Source organism: Galeopterus variegatus, unplaced genomic scaffold, assembly GCF_000696425.1.
Source record: "Galeopterus variegatus unplaced genomic scaffold, G_variegatus-3.0.2 Scaffold4198, whole genome shotgun sequence".
In the NCBI taxonomy this organism is placed as follows: domain Eukaryota; kingdom Metazoa; phylum Chordata; class Mammalia; order Dermoptera; family Cynocephalidae; genus Galeopterus; species Galeopterus variegatus.
This window is the reverse complement of record NW_007730309.1, coordinates 142020-167345: the sequence shown is the minus strand read 5'-3', so window position 1 is coordinate 167345 and position 25326 is coordinate 142020. Positions and strand designations below refer to the sequence as shown.

Here is a 25326-nt window from a genome sequence, read left to right as displayed (position 1 = left end):
AGCCGCGATCGCGGCTTCGCTTTCCTGGTGGTCAAAAGTCAAAAACTGTGACATCCGATAAGACCCAGAACTTATGTTTCCTCTTGATAATATCCTGCGTCCCCTTGCCCACTTTCAGCGCGATGAGAAAGATTTCTATTAAAGAGGAGCAATTCTCAGAGTTCAAAGTAATATGTTAGAGTAATTATTATCCTCCCCGAAAAGATGGGTAATAATTTGGTATGACGCTTAAAGGAACAAGTTAAAAACACTCCCTCCCAAAAAGGAAGTGACATTTAGGTAGAGTGTATCAGTGAATGACCTGAGATGGAGACACTTCAGGACCCCTTTCAAGAGCAATCTGAATAATGTTGGTTTTAGCTTTTTTTCGTATAATAGATTTTTGAAAAACTAAATAATTGAAATCCTTTAGGTAGAGTGTATCAGTGAATGACCTGAGATGGAGACACTTCAGGACCCCTTTCAAGAGTAATCTGAATAATGTTGGTTTTAGCTTTTTTTCGTATAATAGATTTTTGAAAAACTAAATAATTGAAATCTAGGTCTCTTAATTAACCCCATTAACAGAAACGTATTTGACATGCTTTTCCTTTAAAAATCCTAATTTTTAATGAATAAAAAATCATTTTTCATTTAGACTCTCAGTGGCGGGTTATTTCCTTTCTCTCCATTTACAGGTCTCTCATGACAGCTTTTAGAGCATCCAATAATCAGGTTTTCTCAAGGAATATCAGAGCTGTGAGGCTCATCGGGGTTTGGTAACAAGGGCCTCAGTTCTCCTTGGGCTTGAGGGCTCTATTGTTACACACCTGCCCAAGCTTCTCGTATATTCCTCAGTTTTGCTTTTCCTTTATGGAAGTCTTAGGAATTCTTAAGTCTTATAAGTTGTATGAAAAATTGCAGATTCCCACTCACATAATAAAAAGATGAAGTGGGCCTGTTGCAGACTTTCCAAATTATTGCTTCCTGCAGGCTTGTTTTTTTCTAAGACATGTAATGAAATATAGATTTCTGTTTCCTTGATTCATTCATTTAGAAGTCTTTTGAGCCTCTCCTTCTGAGAAGCACCAGCTGACCCCGGGTCAGGACTGACTTGCCTTCAGGCCACATTCTGCTTTACTGAAATATTCCTGTGAAGGAACACTGTCATGAGAAGTCCCACAAATGACAAAACCTCTGGGGCCAGTCAGTTCAGCACAGCAGCTGCCCTGAGAGTAGACGGAACTCTCAGAGCCTTGTGGGGTTTGGTTCTCTCTAGGGAACTAAGCAATGAGAAATTGTTCCAATGTAGGTGCAGGCGTTTGGCACAGGGGGTCCCGTTCCTAGGGAAGACATGACACCTCTCGACCTTGTTTGGCATTTGATGTGACCATAGTTTTGCTGGTATTTGTCCTGGAGAGAGTTTCAGTGTGATCACTACCTTGCTATTCCCTTCTTGTCCCCAGTCCCCATCATCCCAAGTTACTTGTACAGCATTAAGCATGAGAAAAATGCTACAGAAATCCAGACTGCCAGGCCGGTGCTCACAACCGCCACTGCAGGCAGCTTCCAGAGCATCTTCTCCTATTACGACAACTCTACCATGTTCACCGGGAACACCACCAGAGACCTTCAGGGAGGGCAGCTGCGTAAGGCCACCACACAGCATGTGGTGACCAACACGTCCACTACTTCTTCCGACTGTCCCAGTGAAGACAAAGACCTCCTGAATGAAAACGTGCAAGTTGGCCTATTGTTTGCTTCCAAAGCCACCGTCCAGCTCCTCACCAACCCTTTCATAGGACTGTTGACCAATAGGTAGGTTATATTATTTTGGTCAAAGGGTTTTATATGTATGTCATTCCAAGCTCATCTGCCTCTTGGAATTCTGCTTATTTTTCACTTAGAATCTGGTGAATCAGTGGTGGGTGAGCTGGGGATAACCCAGTCTCCTTCCCCTTATGTCCCTGTCCTTGGCTAATCACCATTTTCTATTTGTTCCACCTTTCCCTTCTCCCATCTGTTGCTCAAAAAGTAAGGAAATATCAAAGAAGACAGAATAAAGAGGACCTCCCCAGGTGGGAGAGCTTTGTTTCTGTCTAAATGCCAGGTTTCAGATGAGTACATTTGTCAGAATCGCCCTTGGGCAGCAAGAACCCCGCAGCCACCATAGCCGTGGTCAGGTTTTAGTGCTCCGTGGCTTTCTCTTGTCTTTCACCTCTGGTCATGCACTTCCTTGTAGAAAGCCTGGTGCTTTCTTTTACAGCTGGCACAGGCAAGGCTCTTGTAGATGCCCAGGTGGGGAATGTGGGGAAAGATCATGCTTCTGCTGCATGGATGAAGCTTGTAGCTGATGCGGAGGCCATGGACTATGTTCCTTCCCTTCTGCTGGCTGCTTTGCTGTGTCCACATGCACACAGGGGAGAGAATTGAGGCTATTGTCTGGATAATCCAAGCTGCCCAAACCGGCTCTATATTAATCTGGATGTTCTGTTTTTGGATCTGCTTTATTTGAAATAATTGTTCACTTCTCCATTGTTGGTGACCATGCAGCAAGTATTTGTTCTTCTGCAACTGAGATGGCCCAGTTCTGCCAGGTACGTGGGGGCTCAGAGCGCAGGACAAGGAGCTTGCAACCGAGGGGAGGAGACAGTCCCCAAAGGCACAGGAGCTGGCACAGTTGAGTGAGAGGGGGTGGCAGCCTTGTGTGCAGTGTGTAGCATCACAGGCAGAAACGCAAAACTGGTACAGAGGGGAGTGCCAGAGTACTGCCTGCAGCCCAGGCCCAGAAGGAGGAACGAAGACAAAGACTAGAGACAAAGAAAGACAATGGGTGGGGGAGGAGTGAACCAAGGAGACCAGGGCTGGGCCCGCCGTGAGAGGCCCCAGGGGCTAGCTAGGGCCGAGAGGAGTGGGGCAGTTGGGAGCCAGGAGAGATTCCCAAGCCGGATTGAAGAGTCAGTGAGCCCATCACTATTTTTAGCAGGTCAGCCCAGCATCCTGGGTAGGCTGGGAGCAGGGAGGTCTTTAAATTACCTCAGTTTTGGTGTGGGAAGGAGGGGCAGGACAGGCTACATAATTTGTGGGGCCCAGTGCAAAATGCCAATGTGGGTCCCTTGTGCAAATAGTGTGAAGCATTTCAAGAGCAGCAGCAGAGCGTTAAAACAAGCATGGGGCTCTTCTGAGAGCGGAGCCCGCTGGGGTGGGAGGTCGATGAGGTGAGGAGGCCTTGGGTGTTGGAGGGGCTCAGAGGGGGTATGGCAGATCTGGCATTCCCCCAGCACAGCTGTCCTGGGACACACGGGGCTTGCTGCTGGTGTACCCATAGTGAGCTGGACAGGAGCACATTTTCAACTTCTGCAGTTTCATTTTCTGGATTGAGTAGTGCCATTGAATCAATTTTAACAGTCCCAAGCCACGTCTATATCTCTAGTTTGTGCAGAGCAATATTATAAGGCAGCTACATAAAATGTGCTAAGCAAATTAACCCAGCGATGGCTTATTGTGAGCCCACCAAGAAGCACCATTATCAAGGTGACATTTGGCAGCTCCTCTATTCTCTAGAGGAAAACCAAACAGACCTCAGTAGTTGCAGGATTGTTTTCTTTCTTTTTTCAAGACTAAGAGTGCTTCTTAAAATGCATTTGGTATAATTACAGAAAATGGCTCAGGGTTTTGTATTCTGAGAAAGCAAACAGCTCAAATACTGTATGTGAAAATTGAGGACATTATGGTAATAATGCCCTGCCAGTCACTGGGGCGGGAATGTTACTAGCTGTACAGTGTACGACAGTACTTAGAAACTTGGCTGAAATGAGGTGAGTATTCCAATTTCCCAAATGCAAATAGCAAATGAAAAGCTTTTTAAAAATCTCATCCTTGTTTTTAATGCTTTGCTTAGGCCACAGGGAAAAAGCTTGTTTAAAACCAGTGAGAACTTTCCCATTAAATACGCCAATGCTCCAAGGTTGTGGCTACCGAAGGCTCATGTTTGGGGTGCCAAAAAAATTGTCTTCGCAGAGAAACCTAATTTTGGTTTATAACTTCTAAAATTTAGTCTATTCTTATGTTGAGTAATCCGCTTAGCAAAATTTTAATCTGCAACTGGTTCTCCAGCTACCCAGCAAATTTAAAAATGGTCTTCATCTTCTAGTGCTACCTGGTAGTGTGGAAATGCTACACTCTAGTATTGATGTAGGCAAAATAATGGTGTGAACTCTGTTGTCCCTTCAGCATGAGCATGATCCGTAATTTTTCTAATATTTTCCAAGCCTGGTGGATATGAATTTGGGGAATTGCAGCTCTTCTGGTCACCCCAAGACTCTGCTTCCCCCATAGTTCAGATGGAAGCAGTAGCTGGGAAGGGACAAATGTGCCTCTACAGTCTTCCCTTGTGAGCCATTGCAAATAGGCTTTTGATGTAATTTGTGCCAATCACATCCTCATTTACCAACAAGATGTATGACTCACGTATTCAGTGTTGTAAAGAAGTGTGTTTAAAACAGCATTTTAAAGTTGATTAATATGTTTCTGACTAAAGAGTACTTAAAAACATCACATATGACTCACGGTTTCAGTGTTGTAAGCAAGTGTTCTTAAATAGCATTTTAAAGTTGGTTATTATACTTCTGATTAAATAGTAGATAAAAACATGGAACATCAGAGTTGGCAGAGACTTTACCAAAAGCTTTTGGGCCAGTCCTGGTATTTTACAGGCACAGGAGTTGGCAGCTCAACAGGAGAAAGTATTTGCCCTGGTTAGCGGCAAGGCTGCAGCCAGGTGTCCAGACTGTCATGGTTTCGAGGCTCTCTTCTTGCCCCCTTTCTATTCTTTCTACCTGCTTACTACCATACAGTTTGTACTTTTAGCTACTAAAAATAAAGAATGCAGGGCAAAATCTGTCTTTCTTGTATCTACCTGGGCCCTACCTGGTCGTACCAGGCTGAACCGGTAAAAGCCCAAAGAGTGAGTTGTTGATTGCTATTTTTTAATTAATGGGCAGGGAGTTTATAAAAAATCAGCCTGATTTGGGGGGACATGGACCCTCCCCACCTGGCCCTGGAAAAATACACTCTTTTTACCAGCCCCTGCTGATGTGAGCTGATCCAGCTGTGTACATTTCCAAAGGCATGTGGGGGAAGCTGCCTGAAAGCAAGCTGGTCAGTCAGTCCTTTCTAAAGCCTCTTGTCTTAATCTAAGGGGGACCCACTCTGGAATGAGACACCCTACATCACTCAGGTCACAACCCAGACTTCTGTATTCATGGTCATGTTGGTGCCATGTGAGTGGCTTTTTGTGAGTAAGGATACAGGAAAGATAGGTTGCCTGTCTGCTGTTTTAAATACTGGATAAGAACTCATGCCAAACCCTGAAAATACAAAATAACAATTCTTGGGAAACTTTTAAGTGTTCATTTGGGTGGCAATACAAGTTTTTCCTGTTATTTACTGTTCAGGTACTATACTTTTACTGAACATGTGTGACCAGATAAGGATCAAAGGACGTTTGGTTTTGGCGTGCGTAGTGATCACATATTCAATAACACACTCTCTAAAGCCTGAGGATGCTTGGTCGACTTGAATTCCATCTTGGAGGCTCGTGTGATTTATTTTATAATTCCAGTTGAACTATTCATTGCATGATTACTATTGTGTATAAAAGGTGATAGCAGGAACTATACTAGTGACACCTGTCATTATTTGGTCTAATAAGTGAATTTTAGACATGTAAGTATGTAAAAGCAGTGTTCAAGGCAGATAATGTGAAAAGGCCTTTCCATTTCTCTTTTTCACACATCAGGTAAAGATGTGCCATCATGGTCTTCGCTTGCTTAGCCTAAGGTTTAAATGGTAGTTGCATCTTTAGAACCAAAAGATATTGCAAACCAACCAGCTGGCTTGGGAAAGAGTTAACTCCACTGCTAGGGGCGACTCTCTTGGCTTCCTCCTTAGCTTGTCATTGTTTCGGTGATCTGCTTTTTATCAAGCCAGTGTCAGTGGCTTCATTTATTTCCATAGTTACCTGGTGTATTCAAAAGCAGTTATTTTTCCTCGTAAATCTTAGCTAACATCTGAACGGCAGGGAGGAAGCCAAAGGGCATGAAATCTCTACGATCTACTGTGGTTATTTTTTTTTCTCTAGCTTCAGCCAGTTGGTCTGCAGTGGGCTTTGTAGGAATAAGCAGTGACCTTTTCAGCTTCTCTGTGGACAGGGAAACCAGCTGTTCTGAAGAGGGATCTCCTGTCCTCAACATTATTAGGGTGGTAGGGAGGGGAGGATGGTGTATTCTCCTCTGAAATCAGCAGAAACTGGCAGTGGAATGACAGCCTTTCTCGTGGGGGCAGAGGCTCCTTGAGCTGTGTGTCACAGACCAGGGCTTACACCTAGGAAAGTGAGAAATGCATGGCCCGTGCCATTCCCTGTACTGGCCAGCCTTTGTGGTTCCTTCCCGCCTTGCCGTTGGGTTATTCTATACATGCTTTGTTAAAATACCAAAGGAATTAAAACCCACAAAACAGCAATGTTTCTAAAGAAAACACAGCACCTGGACTAGTAAAAAGCACCCTCTGTAGGCTCACAGCCCTGTGGTGTTCACTGAAATGGTGCACCCTCCATCCTAGCTGCTCCTGTGACTGATGTCCCCACTAAACTGTATGCCAGCTGGGCCTGGCACACGTGAGACACACTCAAGGTATGCCTGTCACCCTGAATTTGGGTCAAGTTGCTTACTTTCCCTGAGCCTCAGTGTTGCTATCTGAAAAACAGGCATAAACCCAGCTGCCTCATGGAACTGCGGTGAGAATCCCAGGCCGCCCTGCATGCTAGTTCCCTACTTGTAGGCATGGGGAATACCCAGGTCTCCTGGTAAGAAGGGGCCTTGGTGGCTTCCAGCCCTCCCCAGTGTGTCCAGCTTACTGTGGCCACCAGTCAGACTACAGACTGGGCATAGTGGTGGTTTGGGAGCCACAGACAGGGGTTGTCACATTTTACCTGGTTTTGTCCTGAAGCCACCCCATGCTCCAGCCTGCAGTCTGTGAAGGGACCACAGATGTCTCATTTGGCTACAAGGTTGCCCCTGGGGCCAGAAGGGCTCCTTGTTAGAGCCATATAAACAGCCAAAATGAAGGACTAGTGAAAGAAGAGTTAAGCTCCTAATTCCAACAGCTTTGACACTATATACTGGCACTTCAGTTACTAGATATTCCAAACATATGTTGAAAGGGGTGAGAAGCCTATGTTTATTTCAGGGCAGCTGGGAACGGTATTGTCTTTTTTCCATTCTTTCCGGAGAAGTGCCATAGTTGCTGAAAATAAACTGCCTGCAAATTCTCTCTGAACTTTCTGGAGTTGACTTTACTCAGCATCCAGCAGTAAGACCCCCGTGCTGGGTTTCTTTTGTCTACATGAATAAGGAGCACAGAGCAGTCAGCTCAGGGCTGGCTGGGACGAGAAAAGCTGCCATTTGGTGGCCATCTGAAATGCTCTTCAGAATACCCGTGTCTTTCCTGGTTCACCCGATTCGTTTGGAGCTCCCCTAGTGAGTTACAAGCTCGTCTCAGTTCACAGGAGGGTTTGTAGGAGGGAGACTGAATGGCTGGGAATCTGTCATTTTGAGATGCTATTTGTGTTTTTAGTATTTGGTTTTTGGATACACATGAAACAGCTTTAAAAAAAATATGGCTATGATCAGGAGAACTTTTGGAAGGATTCCATTTAAAGACGCATACGCCCTTTGGCTACCTGGGGAGTTGGTAAAGTTTGCAAGGAAAAGCCTTGGTCTGCAGGGAATGGCCCAAGTGAAATTAGCCCGATGCCATTTGACAAGTCACTTTTTTGTGTTTCAGTTTCCTCACCTGTAAAATAGGCAGTGATTATCTGTCCTTACCATATCACTGAGCCGGTGGTATAAGTGCTTGGAGAGTTGAGTGTAACCTATAAATGGAGGTGTGGTGCTTATGATGTTTTATTATCACCTGGAATAGAAGAGCCCTTCCAGACTGTGCCTGGGGCTCAGGACATGTGGCCCTTCTACCTTCTTGGATTCATTTGGTTACTCTTCAGGTTCCTGAGGGTCCAGGGCTGGGTTGTTCTGGGTTGGAGTAAACCTTCAATAGGGCAGTAGCTCAGCCAGTATTGGCCCCTTCTGAGAGCAGGAGGGCCAGAAGCTGCCTGTACCTCCTGCCCCCCAGGCTGTTTGCTCAATACACCAGAAACAGAAAGGGAAAGGACGGAAGAGGATGAAGGAGGAAATGGAATTTCTGAAGCACGTTCTGTGCTCCAGGCACCCCGGTAGATAGTTTGACATCCACATTTCTTTCTATCCTCCAGTCCTGGGAGGTGGGTGGTGGTCTCTCAGTGGGGCTGAGAGGAGACCCCTGGGTTAAGTGACAGGGCTGGACGTCCAGCCAGACATGTGGTATAGGAAGGCCAGGGTCTTCCCACCACCCCTGCTGGTCCAGTGCCAGAGCCCTATGTGGGCAGTGGTCTCATGGAGCAGTTTGGATTTTGAATTTTTGCACAGAAAATGAGTCCTGTCTTTGTAGGCTGGCCTCATCGGGGTCGACAGGAAGGTGGGTTTTAAAATCATTCTTCCTAATGCCTCTTAGAGGTAGTGCGGTTGTCTCTGCTGCCAGTTGAATCACTTGAAGGCCTTTTACCCGAATCATTTTATTACAGGTGTCCCTTTGGGGAAGCTCTAGCAAGGACTGTAATTAAAGGAATGAAAAAATGACAGAAATAGGGGCTGTGTAGTTTGGATGTGTTCTGGGTTGCTTGCCAATATTGTGTTAACATTTATTCCAGAGAAATTTCTGTTCAGAGTGGCAGTCCATAAATGTATTCACGTTCCAAGACAGTCAAACACAAAAAGGTCATGTAGGAAGCACCAAGTATATGAACTTTTAGAAAAGTCTACCGAACACTTATCTGCCTAATCCCAAAGGATAACCAAGAGAGATTCAATACAAAGCCTTAAAAAAATACCCTGCAGTCACCGGATTTTCCTTGTGTTTGTGTTTTGCAGAATCGGCTATCCAATTCCCATGTTTGCGGGATTCTGCATCATGTTTATCTCAACAATTAGTAAGTGTCTGATGTTTGCCTTCTGAGTGTGGGTCTCAGGATGGGCTCTGACGCCCATGAGTCAGGAATTAAGAATAAATCTGGGAGGAGGGATTGTGTATTGGCAACAATTGCAGAAAGAAGTTGATAGATAAAGGTCTTCATGGAGAAAAAGCATGAGGTGGTTGATGTGGAAATGCTCCATCGGGTTAAGTAAGGACTTCAGAAATGTCCCTGTCTTCGGTGGTTTGAGTTGGGATGGCCCTGATGTGCGGTCCTGGCCTCCTTCTCTCGGCAGTGTTTGCCTTCTCCAGCAGCTACGCCTTCCTGCTGATCGCTAGGTCGCTGCAGGGCATTGGCTCCTCCTGCTCGTCTGTGGCTGGTAGGTGTGGCATGCCTGGGCAGGACGGGCAGGTGGGGGCTTTGGTCTGCTGGGGAAAGAGTTAGCTGGACTAATTCAGGGAGCCAGGGTGGTGGGAGTGGGAGTTCTCGGAGAAGGTACCTTCCTTCCTCTTGGATTCTGCTTGGTCTTATGTTGTAGTTCATCTCACAGGTTTGGGAAGGTCACAAGTCAGCTGGGGAGGGAAGGCAGTCACAGATTATTCTTTTCATGTTCTGCAGCGCTTGGCTACTGACCTTTTCTCTTCCTGCTCAGGGATGGGCATGCTTGCCAGTGTGTACACGGATGATGAAGAGAGAGGCAATGCCATGGGGATCGCCTTGGGAGGCCTGGCCATGGGGGTCTTAGGTGGGTAGGGGCCACGGTGTGGGCCAGCTGGTAGCAGGGGCCTGTCTGGCATTGGACAGTGGCAGTGCTCACCCAGTGACCGTAGCCACAGCAGGCTGAGTCCACATCGACAGACTCCCCAGCTGTTCCTTTTTTATTTCCTACTTTCATGGAGACTTTGAAAAATGGTGGGAAGACCTGAGCTGGGAGGACCTGGGCTTCTCCTGCCTGGAGACTTCCCTGGGCCCAGATATGAAACAGAGGATTGAACAGGGTGGTCTGCCCCATCCTTTCCTCTCGAACATTTTGTGAGTTAAGATTGGAGAGAACCTTCTGGTCTTCCGTGTGCGCCTCCCCCATCTGCTCTGGCTGACCTCCCAGACTAGGGGACAGGTAACATCCACCTTTGTCTTTTATATCCTGGCCTTCACTTTGGAGGCTGCAGTTCCTATCTGTGCTGGTTTACAAGGAATGAAGTCCTTGTTTACCCATTTTCCTGTGCTACAGAAGCAGTGCAGCCCTGTGACCTGGATCTTGTTTTTCTCTTATCTTTGCTTTTTGGGTGACCTTTTTAGGCTTTTGCCCATTTCTCAGGTGAAAAGCCACTTGGAGGAAGTTGCCAAGACAACTTAACACTCACTAAACTGTAGGGTGACCACCCCAAACCTTTTTTGGGACAAAGTAGAGAGAAACAGAGGAAACAAATGCATGATTGGAGTATGAGGGGGCATCAATTCCTGGGGGCTGGCACTGGCCTCTCTTTCTCTTCCTTGCAGTGGGCCCCCCCTTCGGGAGTGTGCTGTACGAGTTTGTGGGGAAGACGGCCCCGTTCCTGGTGCTGGCTGCCTTGGTGCTCTTGGATGGAGGTGAGTGAGTCCACTTGGGCTCCTTGGCTGTGACCTTGAAATCCCTGACAGCACATGCTCTGGACTGGACCTGCTTTCTGAAAGGGGATTGTCTTTCTTTTTTTCTCCCTTGTAGCTATTCAGCTCTTTGTGCTCCAGCCGTCCAGGGTGCAGCCGGAGGTAAGCAGCTGGGAATGAGGGCCCTGCAGTGGCCACAGTGACTCTTCTAACTCCTGTTTTCGCTTGACAGAGTCAGAAGGGGACGCCCCTAACCACCCTGCTGAAGGACCCGTACATCCTCATCGCTGCAGGTGGGGCTACCTGGGTTCTGCTCACTCATGGGTGTGCACGGTGACGGCTGTTTGCTGGGGTGGGGGGCCAGGACCACTGTTCATTTTGCTGCTGGAAATGTTGGGCCACAGAAAAACATTAAAGGCAAAGAGGTTATAAGCCACAGAGAATAGTTGTCTTCTGTCACTGATTTCCTACACTCAGCCATGGTCCTTTTTTGTTTTTCATTTGGGGCAAATCAAAATGGTGTAGGCAGAGCTCTGCACAGCTGTTGGGGCAATGGGGATGCCCTGCCACAGAGGTTTGTTTTGAGCCAAGTTTGCTCGCTGTGTTTGTGTCTAAGGCCATCATTGTTTGGCCTCGAAACTTCCGGAAGGAGTCTGTGGCCTCACTGCAGGGGTCTTAGGAGGGCAGTCTGATTCACCTTGGCATGTGTGAATAGAGATTGACAGTGGAGCCCCGGAGGGCCAAGAGGGCTCCTCTCTTCCTACAGAGAGCATCCTTGCAGAGCAGCAGGGAGGCCTGTGGAAAATGCTTTGGCTAAAGGTTGTGCCTTTGGGTTCTTGGCCTGGCTGGGCTAAAAGAAAGCCCTTGGGTTCTGTGGCTCTTGGGCAGGGTAATGGGCTGCATTCATCCTAGACACTGTTGCCCAAGACTAGCCCAGTGGCAGGAGGCTGCCTGCCCTGCCAGGCCTGGGGCTGCCTAATGAGGGACCAGCTTCGTGCTACCTGGGCTTGAGAACTGAGGTCATCAGTGTCCCTTGGAGTCAGGCTCAGAGATGTGCTGATGTTCTGATCTCTGGGGCAGCCCTGCAGAGTGGCATGAGACCCAGTTAGGGTTAGATTTGTCTAAGCAGGGCTCACAACATTAGTAGGGCTGGGGGGTGCCTGGGAAAACCTGGTGCATGCCCTGCCTAAGGGTATTTAAATTCAGCCTTTTTCAAAACCCCAGGCTAGTTTTGTTTAATTCTTATGCTGGATTTGGCCAGCACTTCCGTAACCCTGGCCTAGACCCTGTCCATCCTGACGAAGGGATATAAAGCTAATTCATGCAGTGGGACCTCTCTGCAAGATGCAGGAGGCATCCCAGAGCTGAGATTTCCCTTAGAGCCCTGGCTCTCTGAGGTGGGGACGAGAAGGATGTAGTGAGGGATGGGGCCCCAGAGATGTGACTCCCTGAACCTTGGGCACGTCTGGGCAGGGCTGTGCAACCTGGGCCCCGTCTGCCTCAGGCTTACTTGGAATCTCACTGTCTAGTCCCTACTCAGGGAAGGAAATACAAGGATCTACCCAACACTGTCAGTCTATGGACAGTTCCAGGCAACCTTGACTGGTTGTGGGGGGAGTCTAGTCATTTATATGTTCTGCTTTCAAATGTCACGTAGAATAAAAAAATTCTTCGTTATGTGCACACCTTCATCACAACTGCACAATGTTCTTTCAATTTGTTCTAGCAAATTAGAGTTTCCACAGGGCACAATGTAGGAAGTTCCCAGAACGGTGGAGGATAGATAGTGCTGCTGTGTGTCTTTTTCCAGATGGTTCTGTATTTACAAAGGGTTCTGGTTAATAGAGTGATAATGAATATTTGCATAGATACCCTATATATATAGTTGATTTTTAAAAAAATCTCTCAACAGCACACGTGTACTGAATGTGCTGTGATCTTTCCTGGATCTTCTGGCATCTCAGGGCATCATTAGAAATATCGGTGTTCATTGCACTATAAAACTCAGAGGCAAGAGCCTCCGGTTGCCCCCAGACTGTGTGGTCTGGAAGTTGCCTGGCTGCTGGGTGGCCCCAAGCAAGTTACTTCAGTAATAAATTGGAGCTCCCTTTCTTCATTCATAAATTTGGAGGTTAAACCAAATGATCTCTATGGCTCCCTCCAGTTCCAAACTATATGACTCTGGGATTCTGGTTGTTTAAAACAACAACGATATAATAATAACGATAATAGTACATAACTCTTGCTGTCCCCTTGGCTTGCTATCTATCTTTTTCTTATGAAAGTAGGAAAAGCTCTGGATATGTGAGCGGTGGGCACCTGGGGTCTAACTGTGTTTGGAAACAGTAGAGGAAGCAGAAGCACACTAACCCTTCTCCTCCCTTGAAGGCTCCATCTGCTTCGCAAACATGGGCATCGCCATGCTGGAGCCGGCCCTGCCCATCTGGATGATGGAGACCATGTGTTCCCGAAAGTGGCAGCTGGGTAAGGACTGGGGTGGGCTCTTCTGACGTGAGTACTTTTGTCCCCAGGGCAGGTGCTGTCAGTGCAGCCCTGCGGAGCTGCCAGTACCAGGATGATAAAGTGATTGCTGCTGTTTGACTCTTAATGGGGTCATTGCCAAGGGCAGCCTTCGGGTCTGTTTCGGCTCCGGGTTTTTAAAATCATCTCTGATGGATGCAGAATTAATATAGAGGCATCAGATCTGGGCAGAAATGAGAGAGCAAAAATACAATCAGCATCTCTCCACGTTTCTGAATTGGACTAATTATATACAGTATACGTGGACAACGATAAAATTTATGTGAAAGAGACTAACAAACTTAGTTGTTATGAGGATGAATTTTTAAAAGCATTTTTAATTTAGAAAAGTAATACATGTTTATTATAAAAAGAAAGCACACTGATGGAGGAAATAAAATTTTAAAATATCATTTTCATCTTTCCCTCTCCCTCATCCCAGTCCCTATGATATCCATTGTTAACAGTTCTGTGTGTCTTTTTCCAGATGGTTCTGTATTTAGCATTATACGTATGAAATACATAAAAATCCAACCCAAGTAGAATCTTGCCATGTACATCACTGTATGACCTTTTTTCTTCATGTTCTATTATGGCCATGTTTCCACATCATAATATGTACATTTACATTTCAAAATTAATTAAATTTTAATTTTTATCGAAGTTACACATATACATAATTTTTAAGTCAAATCATTAAAAGAATTGTTATGAAAAACAGCTCTTTGCCTCATGCTTCCCGATCCCCAAAGCCCTGCCTCATATTCCATCAACTTCAACTATTTTGTTTCTTCTGCTAATATCCTTATGTCTCTGAATAATATGGATACTCTCCTTTTTTTTGTCGTTTTGATTTTCCAATTTCTGATGTCGTCCACCAGCTTCCTAATATAGGAGATGGGGAGTGAATGCCATGACTGCACCACCTGAAAATTGCAAACCAACACCACACATTTTCTCACCTTCTGTACTCCCCAGATAATTGCATTACATTGGTATTCAGCATTGACGTTATTGTGACTGTGTAAATAGTGTTCAAAGCTGAGCTCTGTGTGGTACTGTAATTAATTTCCTTTCTTTTTGCAAACTTGTTTTTCCTGGAGTTAATCATTGCATTGTCTTTTCATTTTCTTAGTTTTCTATGAATTGTTGGGTAGAGATGAAAGTTCCTCCAAAGGCAGCCAAGAATATTGGCAAACCTGACCTTTCTATGTGTTTGCTCGTTTGTGGACATCTGTCCTAAATCTCCAGTCTAGGCCCTCTTCCTTCATCTGGGTGTGTTCCTGGCCTCTCTTCTGTTTCCTGAACCCTTCTCTCCTGTGTTCCTTTCTCTCCGTTTACTTCCTTGTTATGATGGGGCACGTCCCCCAGCAGCTTCCTGAAGGAGGGCGCACGGCAGGGGGAGTTCTCTGAGATCCTGCATATCTGCAAATGTCTTTACCCTCGCTTACACTTGGTGCTACAAGGCCGTGCTCTCACCAACTGAGCTAACCCTTAAACTGTCTATTGAGTTTTTAAAATTGGTGCTACCCTATCTCAACTTTGAAGAGCCCCCTTGTATTACCCTGTTTTATTTTTTTGTGAGATTGTTCTTGAAATAACCTCTCCCCACTTCAGTAGGAAGACTTTCATTCAGTCCCTATTTCAGCCTTTGTGTTGCCCTTGGTCTTCATGCCCATGGTCCCTGGGTCCCAAATCATTCTTGTTTAGTGTCTCTAGAGAAACTGTCTCCTGCTAGGGTGAGGACTGGGGGTTGGGGGGTCCAACTGCTCTTAAAACAGCCTTTCAACTCTCTTGCCTGTTGACGGTCTTAGTCCTAAGCCTTACCTTCACAGTACCTGAGCCTTCAGTTCCTGAACTTTCTGGGTTATGAGTTACAAAGAGTCTTTGCTCTTGTGGGCCTCTCCATGTGCAGGTGGAAGCTTCCAGTATTCTGTGCCCTGTCCGTAAGCGTTCTTCCTCTGCTTGCTTCTCCCCCTCTGCTTGCTGCTCCCTTTTATTCCTTCTGGCCCATTTGATCTGTCCTTAGGTGGGCATGCGGGTGGGATGTGTGTCTAGAATTTCCCTTTATGGAAATTTAAATACAGTTTGGGGGGTGGAAGTGGAGAAAAACCTATAGATTCAATCTGCCCTGTTTAACAGGAAGCCCATCATTCATTTTAAGGGTTGCATTTTGTTGTATTTTATGGTTATATCATACATTTTCAACCCATTCCTACTGTTGGGCATTAGTTCCATGTTTACCATTTTTACTACTGGGGTTAGTTCCATTTTTACCATTAGAAACATACTGCAGAGTGTGGTTTATATGCATTCCTGTTTGTGTTTGGAAATGTATCTGTAGGGCACACTCCTAAACATTATTTTAATATTTGGTAGCTATTGCACTAACATGGTTTTATCAGTCTTTCCCAATTGAATGTGTAAGACAGGTTGTCTCTTTATTTTTACAAATTCTTTATGAGTGAAATTGAGTATCTTTTTATATGTTTATTAGCCATGCATATTTTCTTCCCTGGGAATTTCTTATTAATATACTTTGCCCATTTTTCTGTGGAGTCGGTTGTCCTTTTCTTATTGATTTTAAGTGTCCTTTATATATTAAAAAAATAATCCTTTACCAAATGTTTTGTAAATATTGTCTCACTTTGTTGTATGAGTTTTGATTTTATGGATGGTATTTTTTGCCACTCAGAACATTTAAAATGTCATTAGTCAGACTGATCAGTCTTCCCTTTTATGTCACTGTCATTAAAAGTCTAACTCAGAAAGGACTTTTCCATGCCAAGATTGTTTTAAAAATCACCCATGTTTTCCTCTAATACATTTATGATTTGTTTTTTACATTGGAATCTTGCACTTACATGGAATTTACTCTGTTAGCAGGTGTGTGATAGGGATCGCGTGGTTTTGTTTTCTGTGTGGCCAGCCCGTTGTCCCAGGGCTGGTTCTCCAGCAGTCCACCTGATTTTTCCCATGTCCGTCATTCTCTAAATGACCTTGTGTTCTTGGGTTTATATCTGAATTCTCTCTTCTGTTCCATTGATCTGCTTGTCATTCCTGTGTCTGTCCCCTCCTATTTAATTACTGAAGCTTTAGGATGTTGTCTGATATCCGGGAGGCTACTCCCTCTCCCACATACTTTTTTCTTTAAGAATTTATTGATTATCTTTCCTAGAGATTTATTTTCTTTTTATGGTTCTTTCAGCTTGCATATGGTTATCTTCAGAAGGAGACTCCTGGTTCTGAGTGAAGCTGGCATTTTCAGTGCTCCCAACCTTTCTTCAGGTGACCTTACTTTCCCCCAGGCAGCCAGCCCTCTGCGGGAGTGTCTTCCCAGACACTGCCTCCTGCTTTAGACTTTTCCCTGTTCTGCCTGCCTCATGACAGTTCTCTAGGCCTGAGTACCACCAGTCTCTTTGGGTTCTGCTTTGAATCGCCATGTTCTTTAATCAAACAATCCTTAAAAAGGCCCAAATGGCTGCTGGTGGTGGTGGGGAGTGTAGATGGGGAGGTACTGCTGATGGGTGTGAGGTTTCTTTTTGAGGTGATGACAATATTCTGGAATCAGATAGTGGTGATGGTTTCACAACTTTGTGAATAAACTGAAAGCCACCAAACTGTACACCATAAAAGGGTGAATTTTACAGGGTGTGAATTATGTCATAAAAGAGAGCCAAAAACAAGCCCCAGATAATAAGAGTTCTTGAGGAAAGGAGGAAGAGTTCTTAGAGCTAAAGGAAGGATATTTCTTAGGCAGAAAATTTAGCTTTGAAATTCCTGGCAGTCAAGACAAAATAGGAAACCCAAAGACCTTCAAAGCTCCTAGAGCAAGCTCCGGCTTTGCAGAGGCGTGGACTTCTTCTAACACTGAGTTAGCATCTGGCAGTTTTGTGTATGAGAAGACATTCTCCCATCTGGGTATCGGTACCTGCTGCAAGTGTCAACTTGCAGAAGCCGTTTTCTAGCTCTTCTCTCTGCTCCTTGCGGTGATCTGGGTCTCCAGGCGTTTGCAGGAGGGGCCCTCTGTCGCTGCCTTTGCTTTGCATGTGTTTGGGCTGAGAAGCTTTTTTGATGTTTCTGATGTCTCCACTTAACTGACTTATTATCTTAATTGAATGAGTCCTGGCCCTGTGCAGGGCACTTAAGCTGTTTTGCTCTCATCCTCTCCAGACACAGCCTGAGGCTTTCTTTCTAAAGACTTTAAAGTCAGTCAGAAGCCCTGGGCCATCTGGGTCAGATAGCAGAGCACAGGCTGCTGGATGTTACCAGATCATCTGCAAGGCTTATTACCTGTGCCAGATGTTCACCTGACCAGCTCGCACATGTCTCCACCGCTGAGGTTCTGCCTTCCACTGGCCTGAGATAGGCTTGTCTGTCTTCACGAGAATCAAATTTCTATATCTGTTTCCTGTGTCAGCTTCAGTGTGGGGGGGAAACACTCCACCTTCTGTAGGTCTCTGAGTTTGGGGCCCATGGCTCCTGAGCCCCCCGGGTCCCTGAGCCTGAGTGAGAAGTGGCACAGTATGGAGCACCCAGCCCCAAGTGGCAGGCAGCCCTGCCCGGGGCCCTGCAGTCCAGCCTCGCGCTGCTCAGGAGCCTTCTGTGAGCTCGCCGCAGTCCTGTGTGAAGAGGGAGGCCATTCTGCCTTTCTGCTTCCCCCATCATCTCCAGAGAAAGACCATAATATTATAGCTCAGAGCAAAACAGTCTCACTAGCTGCATGAGTGACACATGATTGCTCTTGCTGAATACTGGCCATAATTTTTAGGGGACGTAAGGATGTCAGCCCATCCATATGTCAGCTGGCTCTTTCACAAACTGTCCCCCAAATTCCTCATCTGCCATTTGTGGGGGAAGCCATGGGTTTGGGTTGGTGGAGACAGAATCATTCCATGGCTTTCTCTCTTTACCTCAGGTTCAAATGACTTCTCCTGGATACCTTGAGGCTTAGGGACTTAGAGTTCAGGGTGAGGCCTACGAACCCCAAAAGGGAAGAATAGGCCCTAGGGAACAGGCCCCAGTCCAGGATGGAGCCAAATTCTTTCTTCTGGTTCTTCCAGCCAAGTTTCTTTAATGGGATGTAGTGATGCAGTGTGGGAGGGGGGAAGGGACACTGGCCTGCCAGCCAGGGGGCCCATTCTGCTCAGCCAGCTGTGACCTGGGGCATGTCCTGGGCCAGTCTGGATGGGTACCAGAAGACAAGATGGATTGCCAATATCCTGGGGTTCAGGGATGGGAGGACCTCAGCCTCCTGAGCCTCCCTTAGGATAGGGCAAACTGGGGCCATTGCCCCATTGTGGTTCCAGGCCAAGCCCTTGGAGATGTTCAGGGACAGGTCATCTGAAGCTTGGAAGAAGCCCAGGGACTCTTTCCCATGATCACTTCTGGGGCTCTGTGGGCTTCTTGATAGTTCAAGTTCTTCCTTGTTTGCTGGTCAAGGCTGTGGTCAAAGCCAGGTTTTACATAAAACACTAGGGGTGGGTGGATCTCCCGGATCTCCCTTAGGTGAACTTTCCAGCGTGAGCAGAGATAATGAGGTGGCCGCGGGCCTCCCTGTGAGGAGAGCAGCGGCCCGCAGAAGAACTCTTGTTGAGTTTGCAGGTTATACGAATTCAGGAAGGATAAAGTTGGCAATAGGTCGCAGATGCAAAAGATGGGCAGAAATGAAGGCCCGAAGGGAACATGGTGAAATTCCCTGGGTGAGGATGTAAAGTCCTGCCCTACAGTTTAAAAAAATTCTCCTCGAAGGCTGGGTGTGGGGGACCTGGTGGAAGTGCAGGTCTGTGCTCTACAAGCCCCGTGGGGACCCATGGTGAGTGGGGGCTCCAGAGATGCCAGCACAGGGTGGCTGTCCTGGAGGAGGGGAGTGTCTGGGGCCAGACTGTGGAGCGAGCCCTGCAGGATTCATTCAGTCCTTCTTTCTTTCCTCAGATGCTTATCAGTCTTCTGCTGGGAACCAAGAAAGCAGCTGGGGGCTGGATCATTTCTAGGCATCATGCTGCAAAGTACAGAAATAACCTGAACTTGTACAGAGGGGAGGCGGTAGGAGCTCTGTCACTGGGGAACAATCCAAAGCCTGGCAGTGTTTCACCTGGAAATCCTGGCTGTGGGTGGGACAGGTTCTCACTCTTCTTGTGCTGGGAGCTGGGCTAGGAAGGAGGTTGGAGCCATCTTGCATCGGCTCCCGAATGCAAACCAGGACCAGTGGGTGGATGTGACGGGGAGAGTTTAGGGCTTGGTGTTAGGAAGCCTGCCCTGTAGTTGGAGCCATCTGCCAAGGGGCTGTCTGGAAGAGCAGTGGACCCCCGGCTCCAGGTTTCTGAGCAAAGCTAGATGGCCATCTCTCGTGACCACTGGCCAAGGGCTCTCCACACCAGCTGGGCTGCTGCAGGAGACAGGAGGCTGTGGTTCTGTAAGTTGTGTGATGGGCTAGAGGCCCTGGCGAGGCAGAGGGTGCTGATGCCATATCAGAACAGGTGTCGGGAGCTTAGAGTTCAGAGAGCACCTGGCCCTGGCCCTGGCCCCAGCCCCGGGAAGTCAAGAAATGAGGACTCTGGCCTCCAGAGCACACTGCCTTCAAGGGACAGTGGCCTCCTTGGATACTTGCAGTTCTGTGAAGGGAATGTCCTCAAGTAGAGTCTTTCCTGTTGATGGTCAGCCGTGTTCTGGGCACCTCTCATTCATGTGCCACCATGGAGCTAGACCATGGGAGACAGATGAGCCCTTCCCCCTAGGAGCTTCCCGCAGGCCAGGGTGAAAAGTGGGTAAGATGGGGTTCGCACAGGGCAGCAGGGCATAGGGATCAGTTTGCTCAGGGCCTGTCGTGCAGTTTGCCACCTGATCCTCAGAACCACCCCGTGATGTGGGTACCATGGGAGCCATATGTTTCTTGGGCTCTGAGGGGTTAAAGTGACCCACTCAGGCCTCAGCTAGCAGGTTTTCAGCTGAAGTGAGCACCTTGTTTCATCCCTCCTAATCCAGTGCTTTTTGCCTGAGAACTATGAGATTGGAGTTTGCTGCCTTAGAGCATTTGCTGCCCTGCTCCCAGGGCACCAGTGTGAGCTCAGCACTCCACTGGTGGGTCAGGAAGATGGAGCTGCTGCGTGGCTCCCTCTGGAGCTGGGCTCCTTCCCTGCTTGGAGCATTGGCTTGGGAGCCGCATCCCATGCTTTGCTGCTGGAGTCAACACTCACCAGGAGGCGTAGGATTCTGGTCGGGTTCTCTGTGAGTTGTTTCCTTTGATCAGAGCTTAGCACGGGCTGACTGTGGGCAAGTTCAACCCTTAAGTAGGTTTCAGTTCGCTGGTATAGTGTTGGCTTGCATGGGGTTTATGTTTTTAAAAAAATTAATTGCTAAGACTTAAAAATCAGGAGATTTCATGTAAGAATCTGGAGTTCCAGCTTACCTAGAAAAAACAGATCTTCCAGTGCTGGAACTGCAACCCCTCTGGGCAGTGATTGGCTGGAGAGGTGGCAGCTGTTTTCTTAGATGGGGTCTGGGCCCTTTGGGTCACACGGACCTCTCCTCAGTCCATTTTCCACTTTGTGTCTGACACTGAGGCCAAATGTCAGTGGCTCTGTCCTGTGGGACCTGCGCTCTTATTTTTCTTGCAGCTTGCTTGCAGCATTCATTTATGCCCACTGGGACCCTGGAGACACTTATCCTGAGACAGGTCATGATTTCTCACTGTCCAGACTAACACAGTCTCTAGCGTGGTAGAAAATCCTACAACATACCTTTCAAAGCCAGGTTTAAATACAACATGCTTTGGGGAGCTTTGTCAGCTGCAGATTCTGGGTTCCCAGTGCATGGCACCTATGCTTTTGTCCTGTTCCTAACGTGACCATGTCACCATTCAAATGTCATCTGACTCTTTCCGAGACACTCACATCATGAGGAGCCATGCTGTCATCATCTCTGCTGCAGGGCAGTGTGGGCTGGGCACATGGCTGTCAGTAAATGTTTGCTGAATCAGATTACACTGAACAATTATTTGTCCTCCACCTATTGCTACGTGTGATGGAAATGATTCTCGGCAACATGACATGAGATTGCTCTTTGTTGTTATGTTCCAGAATCCCAAAGTCTAGGATGATTTGGTTTTGGATTTAGCTCTTGGAACCCATCATTTTAAAGTTCTGCCTGTGCTGAAAGGCTCAACCTTTCTCTGGGTTTGATGGCTTCCGTGAATGCTTTATCCTTAAAGGGAGCTGGTGAGCTGCCTGGATAAGAAAGGCCCCCTGCCATTTTGAAGGTAGCAGTTACTTGCTGTACACTCAGTACCTGCCATGTGTATCTAACTTATGCAGTCACATAATGGAGAACAAAGCAACTTCCACCATCTGCAGGCAAGGCTTAGAATAAAATCTGGCAGGGGCCAGCTCGTGGCTCACTTGGGAGAGTGTGGTGCTGATAACACCAAGGCCACTGGTTCGGATCCTATATAGGAATGGCTGGTTTGCTCACTGGGTGAGCGTGGTGCTAATAACACCAAGCCAAGGGTTAAGATCCCCTTACCGGTCATCTTTAAAAAAAAAAAAAATAAATAAAAAGAATAAAATCTGGCATATCCAATTCCAAGAAAAGGTACTAAAATTATTAAGAGTTTGGAAAGCAGTCTTTCATCAAGAGATTGTTCTATTGTCCCAATAATGAATGGGGACCAGATAGAGTTGATGTGGGCAAATTCCCTGATCTGACTCGGCTAGGCCTTTCTGTTGAGTGCAGAGGGCACGTTCAAGGCAACTGCTGCCACCACCAGCAGGAAATCACCCCAGTCTTATCAGAACCCAGGGGATGCATGCTCCCTTTCCTGGGACAGCAATATGCCTTGGACATGAAAATGTCAGTCACATATGACTTGGCCACAAAAAGTGAACGTAGACATGTTTTTTTTTGACATGGAAAGATGTTCATGAAGCTAATTGATAAAAGCAGGATGTAGAACAGTAGACACAGTATAATCCCATTTTTTGGTGGAAAACCAAAAATAAAGGCCTGTGCACACATTTTATATATACATGTAAATAAACTTACAGGGGAGAGTAACAGGTGATTTGTGAGTGATGAGGTTGGGATATTTTCGACTTTTTTCTTTTTGCTTGTCTCAGTGTACTCTAGTTCTTGCAATGACTGTTGTCTTACTTCTATCATACGAAATCCTAAAGGGCGGGAGGACACGTGCGCCGATCCCACCACTGCTCCCCAGCACATGTAAGGCTGCAGTTGTTAAACTCCTCCGGCTGGGAGCTGTCCATGTCGCTCCCCCTGTAAAGTCCACCCGGGCAGAGATGGAAGCGAGATGAAGCGGTTGATAGAGAACTGATTTTCATTTCTGGAGTGTCTCTGCAGCTTTGTGCGACGGATAAGCCACGTGGGGTCCAGACGGGATCCGTCAGCTGCCGGATATTAGCTGCTTGGGTGCAGGCCCTGGGGCTTCATTTCATCTGCTCTAGTCAACACTGTGGTGTCTACAGTTATTAGTTTTTCCAACATGTGACTGATATCAGTACTGATAAAGTGTCCTTTTCATAAATTTACAGGCATCGCTTTCTTGCCAGCTAGTATCTCTTATCTCATTGGAACCAATATTTTTGGGATACTTGCACACAAAATGGGGAGGTAAGATTAAATGAAACAACACTCGTTCTGTTATACTTATAATAATGTAGATCTTTTAAAAATTTTTAAGTGTTTTTGCATTAGCTGTTACAAGTAATTGTTTTGATTTTCTTTGAAAATTTGGGCTGGAAAAAATTGAATGATCATTTATTAATGGTGCTTTTTCTTTTGACAGGTGGCTCTGTTCTCTTCTAGGAATGATAATTGTTGGAATCAGCATTTTATGTGTGAGTAAAAGATGGGATTTGAAAAGTAGGAATGATCTGTGAATAAAACTTTCGCTTTGGGCAAGAATCACTAAGAAACATTTTATAGCACTTTGAATTTGTTAATATTTAGTTTTTTTTTTTTTTTTTTTACATCTTTCATTTTATTCCAATTCATTTAAAAATTTTTTGGACAAGACTCTCCAAAGGGTATATTTTCATTTTATGTCAGAAGTTATTTAAAATGCTTTATTACATACTGTACTTTTAACTTTTTTCCCCCTATCATGTTAAACTTTACAGTGTCTTAAACACTTTAGGGCAAGTAGACTGAAACAACAGCAAGATGTTTTTCTAGAATAAAACATCTTCTACCAGTGACCAATATCTACCCCAAATGAGGCCTTCTCATCTTTGTCAAAATTGAATGTGGACTGGGCTGATCTTTCATATATGGCAGTTGACAAGTTTTTCATGGTAGTCAAAACCCGTTTCAAGTCTTGACTTGTAAAGATTTGGTGGGTCCAGTTCTTCCCCGACCCCATCCTTCTTCCTCCTCTTATTTAAACTCCAGAAGGGAACAGGTATACCAGGACCAGAGAAAACATATTTTTAAGACTTTTCAAGATGACTTAGAGTTGGAGATCTTGTAATTTTAGCATAACATTTATTTCTTTTTACAGATTCCTTTTGCAAAAAACATTTATGGACTCATAGCTCCCAACTTTGGAGTTGGTTTTGCAATTGGTAAGCCACATGAACCTTGTGTTTAAGTTTAAAACCACTTTTCCCATTACTGGGAAAGATTTCCTCTTATTCCAGTAAACTATAGTTACTTAACCTAAATTTCTAGAAGCTTGAGAGGAAGCTGCGGGCAGCTTAGTTCAATTACAGCCTGTAGATCATCCACATAAAGGTAACCTGCTTCCACGTCCTAGTCATTTATTTCCTGAAAACCAGTATTTTTAAAAGCCTGACTTTGAGAGAAGCAAACTGATACTCTACTGCTGTGTGTGGGCAAACAAGGGAATCCCTTACTCAGAGCACAGTTGTTTAGGCTCATGTTTGTGAACAGACTTTCTCATATGAAGCTCGGGGACAAAGACTTTACATATATTTTTTTATAGGGTTTGGTACAGAAAAGCAGATGGTGTTGATGACCATCTGTGCTGCAGGAATTTTCATGGGCGAAGGAGATGGTTTTTTTAATGTTAGGAGCAATAACTAATACATAGGAAAATCTTGTTAATATTTTGGATGAATAGTATACTTTTGTTTCTCATTTATCATATACCGATTGATTATGACCAAAGTAATTGCTAAATCTATTACACCATAAAGGCAGGAATTTAGTCTTCAAGTGGTGCAGTAGAAAGAAGGAATAGAGCCTTTTCTGACCCCCTAGATGAGGTTAGGGTCCTTGCACATATATACGTCCTCTCACAGCAACTTCACATCAGTCACAATTGTAATTTAATTTTCAACTCTTTGCTTAATGTCCAACTCTTATGTCACTCTTGTTCACCCGTGTCCCCAGCCTGACCTTGTACGTATTAGGCAGTGAGCAAGTACTATTTGAATGAAAGAACTTTGCCTCATCTATCTGCTGCTGCTACATGTGGGTGTGAGGGAACTAACATTTGAGTACCTGCTGGGTGTGTTCACTGGCTCCTTGTAGTCAGTCATTAGCACCCCCTTTTATAGATGGGGAAACTGATGTTCAGAGAGGTTAGTGCTCACTCAGCCAGAGATTGGAACCCAGACCTCCGGACACCTGCGCTCTTTCTTTATGCTACCATCTCCTGGCCATTCAAGAGATCAGAGATTCTAATACTGGTCAGTCATAGTTGTTTATCTACGTTTTAAAAAAGTGAACTAAATGAGCCAACCTCTTTGGGTTTTAGTTTGCTGAGTAGGGCTAGATGATCTCTCAGACTCCTTCGAGTTCTGGTACCCTCTGATCCCCTAGCATTTTCCAGCTTGGTAACTCTCGTAGTCGTGTAAGGCCCAGGTGTGCATAGGGAAGAGGCTGGGTGAGACATGTAGGTGTGCGAAGGGGCAAGGGACAAGTGGATCAGAAAATGGTGAATCAGGAAAGCACAATAGGACGCAGGTTAGGGGTCCACACGGTCAGTAACCTGCAGCTCCACTGGAACTGAATACCCTCCCCCAAAAGATGGGCCATTCAGACAGTGGAGGATGAGATGAGGCAAAGCAGAGAACAGGCAAATGGTGGCCTGACAAGGACTCTGAGTACAGCACTGGGTTCCACTCCCAGGCTCGGTAACCTTCTACTGTCTGTCCTCAGAGAAAGGGTTGCGGTAGAGTCTGCCTCAAGACTTGCAG

At 46.0% G+C, this 25326-nt stretch overlaps 1 protein-coding gene across 1 annotated transcript in view; it reads left to right on the top strand.

Annotated features, from left to right (window-relative positions):
- Positions 1–204: 204 nt before the first annotated feature.
- The window catches only part of SLC18A2 (solute carrier family 18 (vesicular monoamine transporter), member 2), a 32069-nt gene continuing 6947 nt past the window's right edge, over positions 205–25326 (top strand). The window contains exons 1-12 of the mRNA XM_008586984.1: positions 205–208; positions 1446–1797; positions 9003–9061; positions 9339–9422; positions 9696–9788; positions 10544–10633; positions 10749–10792; positions 10863–10923; positions 13019–13114; positions 22696–22774; positions 22950–23001; positions 23664–23727. Coding sequence (XP_008585206.1) covers positions 205–208; positions 1446–1797; positions 9003–9061; positions 9339–9422; positions 9696–9788; positions 10544–10633; positions 10749–10792; positions 10863–10923; positions 13019–13114; positions 22696–22774; positions 22950–23001; positions 23664–23727 — 1078 coding nt within the window. The remainder of the gene's footprint in view (positions 209–1445; positions 1798–9002; positions 9062–9338; positions 9423–9695; positions 9789–10543; positions 10634–10748; positions 10793–10862; positions 10924–13018; positions 13115–22695; positions 22775–22949; positions 23002–23663; positions 23728–25326) is intronic.